An 11,299-nucleotide genomic window follows, 5' to 3' on the forward strand; every position below is an offset into this window, starting at 1 on the left:
GCACTCCAGATGTTATAGACTACAATTCCCATCTGCCCCTGCCAGCATGGTCAATTGGCCTTGCTGGCAGGGGCAGATGGGAATTGTAGTCCATAACATCTGGAGTGCCAAAGGTTCGCCACCACTGCTCTAGGCACTCTGAATCATGTTTACAAGCTTTGAAAATTAACTTCACCCCCACGCTGTTTCCATTTTCACATCCAAAATAACACCAATTCCAGTACCCTACCTGCCTCCCCACTTTGTTGTTGTCGGCCGCCCTGAGCCCATTGGAGAAGGACGGGGTAAAAATGTAATAAATAAAAACATAAATAACCACAATTCCAGATGGGGACAGATTGGATGATCTCAGCTAACCTTTTCAGAAGTGGGTTCTCTATAGCAGTGATGGCGAACCTATGGCACGGGTGCCAGAGGTGGCACTCAGAGCCCTCTCTGTGGGCACTCGCAAACAGAGTTCATCATGTGGGGGGAAATGCCTCCCCCCTCATCTAGGCTGGCCTGGGCCGCTGGGCTCAATTATTAGCATTAAACCTAAGACCTAGTTTTGGGGAAGCAGTGTAGGGTAACCCTGTTAAGCGCTGTCACTGGCGTAATGCCCATTGGGCAAGGTGGGCAGCTGCCCAGGGCATCACATTGTGGGGGGCGCAATTCCCAAAAAATACTGGGTTCGTTTTTGGGTATTTTAGTGGTTTTCCATTTTCGGCCTGCAGGGGGCGCAGTTTTTAGGCTAGTGGCACCAGAATTTCAGCATATCATCAGAAGACTGTCCTTATGCTTCCCCCCAAGTTTGGTGAGGTTTGGTTCAGGGAGGACAAAGTTATGGACTCCCAAAGGGGGTGCCCCATCCCCCATTGTTTCCGCATATAGGGAGACTAATAGGAGATGGGGGCTACAGTTTTGAGGGTCCATAACTTTGGCCCCCCCCCTGAACCAAACTGCACCAAACTTGGGGGGTATCATTAGGGCAGTCTCCTGATGAGACCCTGAAAGTTTTGAGACTGTGCCTTCAGAAATGTGCCCTCCCCACAGCCTGCAACCCCCATTGACAGCAATGCAGAAAACTCAATGCAGAACAAAGATTCTTGGGCGAATTTCTAGGATGTTCCTGCAGGGGATGCATTTTTGGATGTATCTGCACCAAAATTTCAGGGTATCATCTGGAGACTATTATGATGGCACCCCCCAAGTTTGGTGTGTTTGGTTCAGGGGGGCCAAAGTTATGGACCCTCAAAGGGTAGCTCCCCTTGGAAACAATGGGGGATGGGGCACCCCCTTTGGGAGTCCATAACTTATGACTCCTCAAACCAAACCTCAACATACTTGGGGAGTAGCATAAGGACAGTCTCCTGATGATATACTGAAATTTTGGTGCTGATATGTCTAAAAATGCACCCCCTGCAGGCACCAATGTCCTGGTGCAAATAAAATTGGTCGTGGTGGAGTGGCCAGCCATGGGGGGGGGGGGTGGCATCCAACTCAGGTTTTGCCCAGGGCTACAGTTTGCCCAGGGCTGCCTTGTTACGCCCCTGAGCGCTGTTAAACTCCACTGATTTTCACATGAAGAACTAAAGCGCGATCCTTTACCTGGGAGTAAGCTTGGTTGCTGGCAATGTAGCTTGCTTCTGAGTAAACCCTCCTAGAGTCGTGATTCACCCGTTGGAAGAGTTGCACGGTTGCTTCAAAGCAAAGCCACCATCTACCACCAAGCTTACTCCCAAGTAGCGCACACCTCAGAGCCAACCATTTTTTCTAAACTAAAACCTTAGTATTAAGGTAAATTGCCATGTTGGCACTTTGCGATAATTAAGTGGGTTTGGGGTTGCAATTTGGGCACTTGGTCTCAAAAAGGTTCACCATCACTGCTCTATAGGGTCCTTCTCAGATTCTAACGCAACCGTCTTAGTGACCCCCGATGATTACTGACCATACAGAAAAGGCGGCAATCTAATGGGCACTTCCACCGAGAATTTTTAAAAAAACAGCAAATTCAGGGTGGGTTGTGTAGTCCAATCATCCACTCGATTGTACTGTCAAAGAAAAACAAATCTGCCTTGTGTTGAATGATAATAAGGGACAAAGGAAGAAGAGAAGGAAACTGCTTTTTTTTTTTTTTTAGGAAATCAGATTCAGCATTTGGCTCAACCCGCTGGTCGCTGGGAACAAACACTCAACTCTGAGAACAAAGAGCAAAGAAGAACTGAGAGCAGATCGCGGGATCTGATCGGGCAATTATTATTATTATTGTAGATTTCACAGCTGCCAGATCTTTAGCTGGTTGTTGGCCTTCGTCACAATTCGAGCCTCACCCAGAGGCCTAGGAAGTTAAGAACATAAGAACATAAGAACTAGCTTGCTGGATCAGACCAGAGTCCATCTAGTCCAGCATTCTGCTACTCGCAGTGGCCCACCAGGTGCCTTTGGGAGCTCACGTGCAGGATGTGAAAGCAAGGGCCTTCTGCTGCTGCTGCTCCCAAGCACCTGGTCTGCTAAGGCATTTGCAATCTCAGATCAAGGAGGAACAAGATTGGTAGCCATAGATCGACTTCTCCTCCACAAATCTGTCCAAACCCTTTTTAAAGCTATCCAGGTTAGTGGCCATCACCACCTCCTGTGGCAGCATATTCCAACACCAATCACACGTTGCGTGAAGGAGTGTTTCCTTTTATTAGTCCTAATTCTTCCCCCCAGCATTTTCAATGGATGCCCCCTGGTTCTAGTATTGTGAGAAAGAGAGAAAAATTTCTCTCTGTCAACATTTTCTACCCCATGCCTAATTTTATAGACTTCAATCATATCCCCCCTCAGCCGTCTCCTCTCCAAACTAAAGAGTCCTAAATGCTGTAGTCTCTCCTCATAAGGAAGGTGCTCCAGTCCCTCAATCATCCTCGTTGTCCTTCTCTGAACTTTTTCTATCTCCTCAATATCCTTTTTGAGAAGTTGTAATGTATCGGCGTAGTATTCGGGCGGATCCCAGCAGGGCTGCCTTCTGAATTTGACAGATGTTAATTTTGTCAAATTATTATTATTGTTGTTGTTGTTATTATTATTATCATTATTATTAATTACATTTCATCTACCGCCCAACCCCCGAAGGGCTCTTTTCGCAACTATTAGGGGGAAGAAGGCAGACTTTAAAAAGAAACCACCTGTCCTTCAGCATTCCAGTCTCCCTGCCTCTTCAATACACAAAAAGAATGCTGTTCTGCAGGTTTGCGGTTCCAAATTAACACAATACACATCCGCCACAGCCAGACATACTTTTGCTTTTTAAAACCAGCCACGGGAAAGGTTTCGATTTGGAAGCCTTCTCTGTGTGCCGCTGGGGGAGGTCAGGGGATTAATAAAGACCCTCATTCAAGCTAACCAAAAAACGACAGCCCCGCTACTTCAATTGAAAGGGTCATCATACAGAAGTGATGGCGAACCTTTTCGAGACCGAGTGCCCAAACTGCAACCCAAAAACCCACCTATTTATCGCAAAGTGCCAACACGGCAATTGAACCTGAATACTGGGGTTTTAGTTAAGAAAAAAATGGTTGGCTGAGGCGTGTGTTACTCGGGAGTAAACTTGGTGGTAGTCGGTGGCTTTGCTTTGAAGCAACCATGCAATTCTTCGAACAGGTGAATCATGACCCTAGGAGAGTTTACTCAGAAGCAAGCCACATTGCCAGCACATTGTCAGCTTACTCCCAGGTAAAGGATTATGCTTTAGTTCTTTGCATGAAAATCAGTGGGGTTTAACAGTGCTTAACAGGGTTACCTATACTGCTTCCCCAAAACTAGGTCTTAGGTTTAATGCTAATAATTGAGCCCAGCAGCCCAGGCCAGCCTAGATGTGGGGGGAGGGGGTGATTTCCACCCACATGATGAACTCTGTGCGTGCCCACAGAGAGGGCTCTGAATGCCACCTCTGGCACTCGTGCCATAGGTTCGCCATCACTGTCATACAGGGTGGGGTTTTGAGCCGGACATAAAAAGCCCCAAACTCCAATGTCCAGAGCAGACGTCATCCCCAGGAATTTGCACAAACACCAACATGCATCTGAGCAAATATACACGACACGTTCTTCAATGCAAAGCTCAGTATCAGAGTGACGTTTCAGGTCTGCAGTAGCTGGCATAAGGAGAAGGGGAGTTCTGGATTTCCAACCATTCCAAAGGGATTCTTCTGAATTCCCAACTGGAGTCACTTCATAGCAGGAAGTCACCAGGTCAAGAGGGAAGGGGGCTGGAGCCAATATTCATTTACAGGGACAAGCAGAAGTCACTGTGGAGTGTCACATGAGCAGCTCTCACAACCAGGCAGGCTGGGAGATTCTTGCAGAGGAGTGCGATCTGTCAGGCAAATGCAGGAGCCGTCCCCTTTTTAGCATATCAGATAACATCAATCGCTGACCAAGGACAATATCTGAAGTCAGAGCCGGCAAGATGGGGGGGGGGGGGATTGGCCCCCAAATGGTTAAAGGACTAGCCAATGGGAGCATGCATAAGACCCATGAGGAGCCCCATGCGATGTCCCATACCCAAAGCTTAATCAGGCTTGCAAACACGCTGGCCCACCCCATCCCCCCAACCGCAGGCATTTGGTAACATGGTGCAAATCTTACAGCTTCTCTGGGCCGGGGTGCATTTTTTATTTTTAGAGATGCACACGAGGAATGAAAGTGGCCGCACTGTCTGGCAAGGGCTCATTTTAATCCTGGGAAGGCAGAAGCCAAGAGAAGGGGAGGGGAAAGCCGTGAGCAGCCCAGACAGAGAGCTGTGCCTTTGACGTCACGGGCAAGGCAGGGCTACAGCCGCCACGGTGCCTCCAGCACTGACCCTCCTGTTACCAGGCGAACCGACAGCCAACCGGATCCAACGGCCAGCCCAAGATGGCCTTTGCACTCCCCCCAGCAACTTCCTGCTGTGGCTTTCCTACACCCCCCTCCCTTTACACACACGGCATCGCAGTGTGTCGCTCAGCTATGCAGCACAAAGGAACAGCCATTTTGTGACATGCAGACGCCTGGCCCTTCTGCCGGTCGGATTCCTGCCCGCCTCTTGGCCTCCTGCTCCAAATCAGAGGCTGAGATCCAAGAGGCCACAGTGCAAAGGACACACACGCAGCCCCGGTGCTGCTTTCTGGCTCCTTTTGTCTGTCTCCGGCTGAAACCCTGCTTGCTGAGCGGTGCTTCATAAAATGGCTGCCACCAACATTCCTGGGGAGCAGGAATGTGCCTCGGTCAGCTGCCGCAGCCGGACAGGATTCAGGGAGAAACCACCCTAAAAATAAAGCTCCAGCTGACAGAGTTAAAAAGCAGTTTTTAACTCTGGCCCACACCCCTGGCGCTTCTGATTTTAATGATATGTTCTAAGCTGTAGTGAACTCTTAACAAGTAAGATCTTGCCAATGCAGAGGGAATGGTGCATGCTTTGGTCCACGGAAACAAAAGCAGGCTCCGAACTGCCAATTCCTCTTGTTATACACATGACATGTGAAAGATCCATGTAAAGTGTCCCTCCAGTGAACGTGGATCCTGCCCAGTTGACTTAAACGCATTTCGTCAACCAATAGCCTGATCCTAACGTCATTTACCTGGAAGTAAATTCCACCAAACAGCAGTGGGACTGTCTCAGAAAACGTGCTTGACTGGATTGGGTGCCAGGTACCTGGTATGAACAAAACTGCAGCCTTCGCACCTAGGTCGCCTGTCCATTTCTCCACCAAACTTTATAGGGATGCGGAGGGCTTTTTTGGCCGTCGACCCCAACATCTGGGGTGTGTCATACAGCCGTAAACATGTCGTCCCCTTGACGGTGGCACCAAGCTATGCAACATTTGGCCCAGGAAAGTTCGTTTTAGCCTTCCTCCCTAAAGACCTTAGGTAACAGACCAAGGGAATTCTAAGACAGAGGCTCATTCCGCACTTGCAGAATAATGCACTTTCAAACTGCTTTCAGTGCTCTTTGAAGCTGTGCGGAATAGCAAAATCCACTTGCAAACAGTTGTGAAAGTGGTTTGAAAACGCATTATTTTGCGTGTGCAGAAGGGGCCAGAGTTTTTTTTAAATTAAGCCAGTTTTAAGCTGGAGTTTTTCATGTCTGAATATGGTATCTGCGGGGAACTCTAGTTCTATTTTCCTTTTCCTGCTTTGTGTTGTAGGCCTTTCAGACAGCTTTAATATAGGAAAGTACTGAAGCCATAATGTTACAGTAAGGACCCTTTACTTCCACCTTTTCTCTTTATTAAGACTTTACGTACCACTCCGAATGGAATCCAATCCTTGATGGTATTGTTGGGGAATGAGCCAGCCGAAGTACATGGTAGCAACCTTTGAAATGTCCAATTTCAGCTAGAGTCAAGATCTTTGAGTCTTTGTAATGAGGAAAACCTTGAGCACTACAAACCTGTGACAATTGAAGTACGTGGATACTATTTTGTACCACCAGTGTGTTTTGACTCCTGAAGATTTGCAAAGAAATTATCAGGAGTAACCGACCTTCACTTTAGATTTCCCACTTAAGGAAGGGTAAATAGAGTGGAAAAAAAAAATCTTGAGCTGGACCTTTGGGGGAGAGAATTGTGGGGTTTTTTTTTAGGACAACATCATCATCTCCATTTTACACACATGCCCCCTCTACAGACACATCCGTCTAGAAATCAAGAGAGGACATGACGTCATAGACAGATTACATGCTTCCGCTTAAATCTGGTACAGAGAGGAAGGCAAGAGTCTATCACACCTCCACGCTGCTGCTAACTCGGAAGTGATTTCACCACAAGCCCACCTGTGAAAGCCAAGAGCAGAAAAACACATTTTCCAACATTTGACGCTCAAATAATAATAATAATAATAATAATAATAATAATAAGCTTGAAAGACGACTCCTGAACACACAGATTCCTCCAGGACATACCACAGAATAGCAGCACCTTTATTTTCATAAGTTCACATATTGACTGATGTTGAACATGTGATGCTACCCAGAAAGCAAGAGTTAATGTGTGGAAGTTGTGCCAATACCTTGAAGGGGGTGGGGGTCTCAGAAGGGATGCCTGCATCTCTTCTTAATTCTGGCCCACCTCAAATTCCCAGCCTCTGTTTCAAAAATTTAACCAGGAGGGCCTCGCATTTTCCTAAAGCTTCTTTTCGATTCATCAGATTGTTTTTCAAAATGTAAATCGCGCTGGTTTCTCTGATCCTCAACGTGGAGCGGGACGATTAATTTCAAAAACTGAGCAAATCAATGGTTTCACTTTGACAACAACATTGTGACGGGATATGATTTGCATAAAGGCTTTAATGCGTTATGATATGCTTGTTTCCTTTGTGTGGAAATGAGTGGTCTGTGTTCCCTCCCCACAAGCTAAAGCCAAATCTATTCAGATTTCCAATTAGATTTACTCCTGCCTGAAAGTTTTAAATTTGCTACACCAGAAATATTCAATTTGATACACCCCAAACTTTTAACAGCCCAGCTCTCCACAGCTCAACCGGAACATTATTTTTCCCTTACGGTATATTTAATGGGTTTAAGTCTGGTCGTCAAAAGATTTCATTCATTCACCAATAACAACCACAGGCTGATGATGGTATACAAGTTGGCTTCAGAATTACAGGTGCTTAAAAGCAAAAAAAAAAAATTAACATAGAAAGGGAAAAATCCACATATAGCAGAAAAAATATTTTAGATTTGTTGTGGGTGCATTGCTAAATGTGTTGTTGTTTGATAATGGCACAAAATAAAGTTGCAGTTTGCTTCTGCTTCTCCGCACGGCTGATACAAATATCAAACGTAGGCAGACCCGAACAAAGTGAACATCAAGATCGAAAGGGGCTCTCGGTACATGTTATTTCTCTTTTAACAGAACCAGTCACAAAGTTTGGTTAAAGTGTATCAAAATACCCTAAAAAAACAAATTCAGTATCCAAATTTGAGACGCCAAAATCAAACACCAAGCCGTGGGGATCGAGGGAGCAACCACTTTCCATTTTTATTGTAAAATGGACATTTTTTTCATTCATCCCCCTTCTACAGGGTCCTATTTACAAAACTACCCGACTTCCCAGGCTTCTGCATGGCCTTCGGTTGGAAGTTGAGACTTCAGAAATTCTTCAAAGGGGGGAAAAAAATGCCTTCGATAGAAAATGGTGCAATGCAGCAAGAGATCTACAGGCAAGGTCATTTCCCCCAGCACAAAAGACTTCCAATAAAGACACGAAATCCAGAAGCTTACTATACAAATAAAAGGCTCCAAGGGGGGGGGGGAGGTGGGTTATCTTTCCTCGGTGCCATGGGGCCTCTAAGTCACCACCCAACTTTCCGAAATTGCGACCAAAAATTAGGGTGTGGCATCTCAGAAAACCCAAGGTCACTTCTTGCAAACCCAGAAGCAAAAGCCACAAAATGCCTATTTTGCTTCTGCGTCGGTGGGACCCCCCCAGCTGTCAAGAGGGAAAGAGTAGGATCAGGTCAGCCCCTCCCGCAAAAAAACACCAAAATAAAGTTGAGAGATCCTACCTCGATGCATTGCTGTGGACAGAGCCCTCCTCTCCGTGGCTTTTGGCCGTGTTTCTCATCATCTTTTAAGTCTTAAAATGCTAAAAGCAAAGCAGAAAGGAGGTCGGGAGGTCCAGAGCCCAGGTATTTACTGTCAAAAGTTGAAAGGGAGGCAAAGTCTCACTTTACTTTTGCCTTCCCCGGCGACGCGCAAAAAGTCCTTTCGTTTGCAATGGTTATTTGTTGCAATAAGGCAGAAAGGGAGGGGGGGAATCAAGAATGCAATATTACATTTGCTGTCCCCCCCAAATTACACGGAGGGTCCACAGCCTTGGGGGACATGGTGCAAACTTTCCCGAAGTCACCGTGGAGAAGAAAAAATTCTCGGTATTTTATTGCGTCATTCCAGATCGTTCGGACCGGTCGACAAAGGGAAGGGGGGGGGAAGAAAAAATCCAAAGTGTTTTAAGAAAAGGAATTTTTAAAAAATATATCCTTTCGAAATGATGCTTAATGATCGCCCATCTATTAGATCGCCCAGTGTTCGTTTCGGGGCGCACGGAAACAAGCAGCTCCAAAATGTTTCCGAGACGCACGGAGCGGGGTTTTTCGCCCCAAAAAAATAATAATAATAACGAAGTCTCGCTTTTTAAAAAAGACATCTAATAAATCGGAATTTGATCCCTCGGAATCCGCGGTGGTTTGATCGTGAAAAGCCCCCGTCCAAAGATCCGGTGGAAAAAGCGCATTAGGCGAGCGCACCAAAATGGAGGTGCGCCATGGCTTCCCAAGCTGGGAAAAAAACGACGACCCGGGCTGCCTTCTCCGCTGCTCCTTTCCAACCGGGCGAGGGAAAGGAGCCCCCCGATGCTGGTTTCCTGCCCCCAACGGCTCGATCTGCCCCACGCCGGTCCCCCCCGGAGGCCAGGGGCCGCCCCAGCCCCTCGAGGCTGCCCCAAAGTTAGGGAAAGTTGCGCCCAAGTGGGGAGAAGGCAAGGCTCAGCGCGCTCTCCAAAGCACAGCCGCCATCGTGCGCTTTCTTCCCAGCTCTGAGCTCTGCCTTTTGATTGACACTCTCTCCATTTACCCCACAACTCAGGTGATGCACCATAGACCCACCCCTTCATTTCCACCCAAAAAAGAGAAAGGGGGGAGCCTCCACCTAAAGGCAAGGGGGATCCCCCCAAGTCTGGGCAGCTAGCTGCCAAGCACCCCAGTGGAAGGGGCAGCTTAACCCCATCTGGTCCACACACCCTTGCTGAGCCAGGAAAGGGGGATTTTCTGGGCTTCTTTTGTTGGAGAGGGAGGACATGTTGCTGTCCTTGGGATGAAATTACTTCCTCCCTGGACAGGAAGTGGGGGGAGAGCCAGCCATTTTGGAGGCATGGAAGTCCAGACTGAGGTTCCTTGGATTGCCCCCAGTAGTCCACATGGGCAGGCAAGCCCACCACCCAATGGGGAAATTTCCAGGGAGGACAAAGTGAGGAAGTGTCTTCTTTTTAATAGCCACTGTGGGACAACTGGCCATAAATATGTCCCTCGGAGCAGTCATTCCAATGAAAAAGAGAGCGTTGTTAGCCCAGCAAGCTCCACAGCGCCTCCCTAGTGGCTGATTGGAAACAAATCGGGAATCGGGAAATCAATTCATTGGTTGGTTGGAAAACTGGATCCACTGTAGGGTTGTGTCCATTTTCTTACTATGGCAGACCTCAGATATTCAACAGTTGATTCCATACGGATCCGTATTTTAGCTGTATTCCATTTCCAACAGCTTTCTATGCAAACAGTGATGACTGCTCAACAATTCCTCAGAACTCCACAGGAGGGGACACCACCAGGCAATTCACCGTTGAGTATCAAATACCTAGATCTGAGGTACTTCACCATAATCCCCTCACATTCTCAATAGACCTGGAGCCCACCTGCACTCAACTGGATGAGAGTTTGATCCAAGATACTGAGGACCTCCCAACAAGAGCTCTACCAGGACAACCCACAATTTGTTGCAGTCTTCCCACATTTTTCCCAACCCACATAATACCATCTACACTACTCAATTTTCAAGGGAATAGTCGGAGTTGCTTAAATTTCAGAGTCACTTAGTTGCAACAGGGTAACTCTTGGGTAAAGGCTCCTGTATCCAAATAGGAGGGGCACCACAGCTGTTAAAAGAACTGGACATCCAAAGTATTCCACTAGTCCAAACCTCAGGGACTTTTCTACCCCCCAAACTCCATTTTAAGCAATCAACACAGGGCATTTTTCAAAGTGAGCAGGTTGGTAAAGATACCCATTAATCTCCAAAACCATGCCCACCCAAATCAATGGAAGCCATCATCATTCAGTAGCAACATGGCCTCTTGAGTAACCGTCTGCCTGCTTCCCCCTGAGTCATCCTCCACCTCACGATGTCAGGAGCCTGCCCCAAAAGGATGTGTCCAGTAATCTACACTGGTTGGCCAAGCATCTGCTTGGCATTTTGGACATGAAATGGAAAAAAGTCAAGAAAATACCCAAGTTGTTAATGGGTTACATAGGCAAAAAGAGACACAAGTGCGATCTGGCCAATTTAATCAGTAATATGGACATCAGTACAACAGGATCATGAATTTCATGAATATTTGTACAAACGACAACCCATTGAATATACTGATAAGTATGATCAAAGTTACCAGGCCCAAACAAATTTCCAGGCAACATGTTCAGAGGGAGTCCAAATGGCATAGTGAGGAAAGTCAGTCTATAATTAAAACTGTTGAAAGAAATGGGTCCCATTTGTAGGTATGTGGATATCAGAAAACTCTAGAACATC

General features: G+C 46.9%; 1 protein-coding gene across 3 annotated transcripts in view; it reads right to left on the minus strand.

Moving 5' to 3' along the window:
• CHD2 (chromodomain helicase DNA binding protein 2) overlaps positions 1 to 9,695 on the minus strand; it is a 69,312-nt gene extending 59,617 nt beyond the window's left edge. Inside the window, exon 1 of one of the 3 annotated variants that reach the window (XM_048481990.1) lies at positions 8,509 to 9,692. In XM_048481990.1, the coding sequence (XP_048337947.1) occupies positions 8,509 to 8,570 (62 nt within the window). In that variant the 5' untranslated portion in view covers positions 8,571 to 9,692. Of the gene's footprint in view, positions 1 to 8,508 lie in introns of all 3 variants that reach the window. The other 2 variants (XM_048481991.1, XM_048481992.1) reach the window with 2 other exon arrangements.
• Between the last annotated feature and the right edge of the window lie 1,604 nt (positions 9,696 to 11,299).

This window comes from Sphaerodactylus townsendi, linkage group LG17, assembly GCF_021028975.2.
Source record: "Sphaerodactylus townsendi isolate TG3544 linkage group LG17, MPM_Stown_v2.3, whole genome shotgun sequence".
Classification (NCBI taxonomy): Eukaryota; Metazoa; Chordata; class Lepidosauria; order Squamata; family Sphaerodactylidae; genus Sphaerodactylus; species Sphaerodactylus townsendi.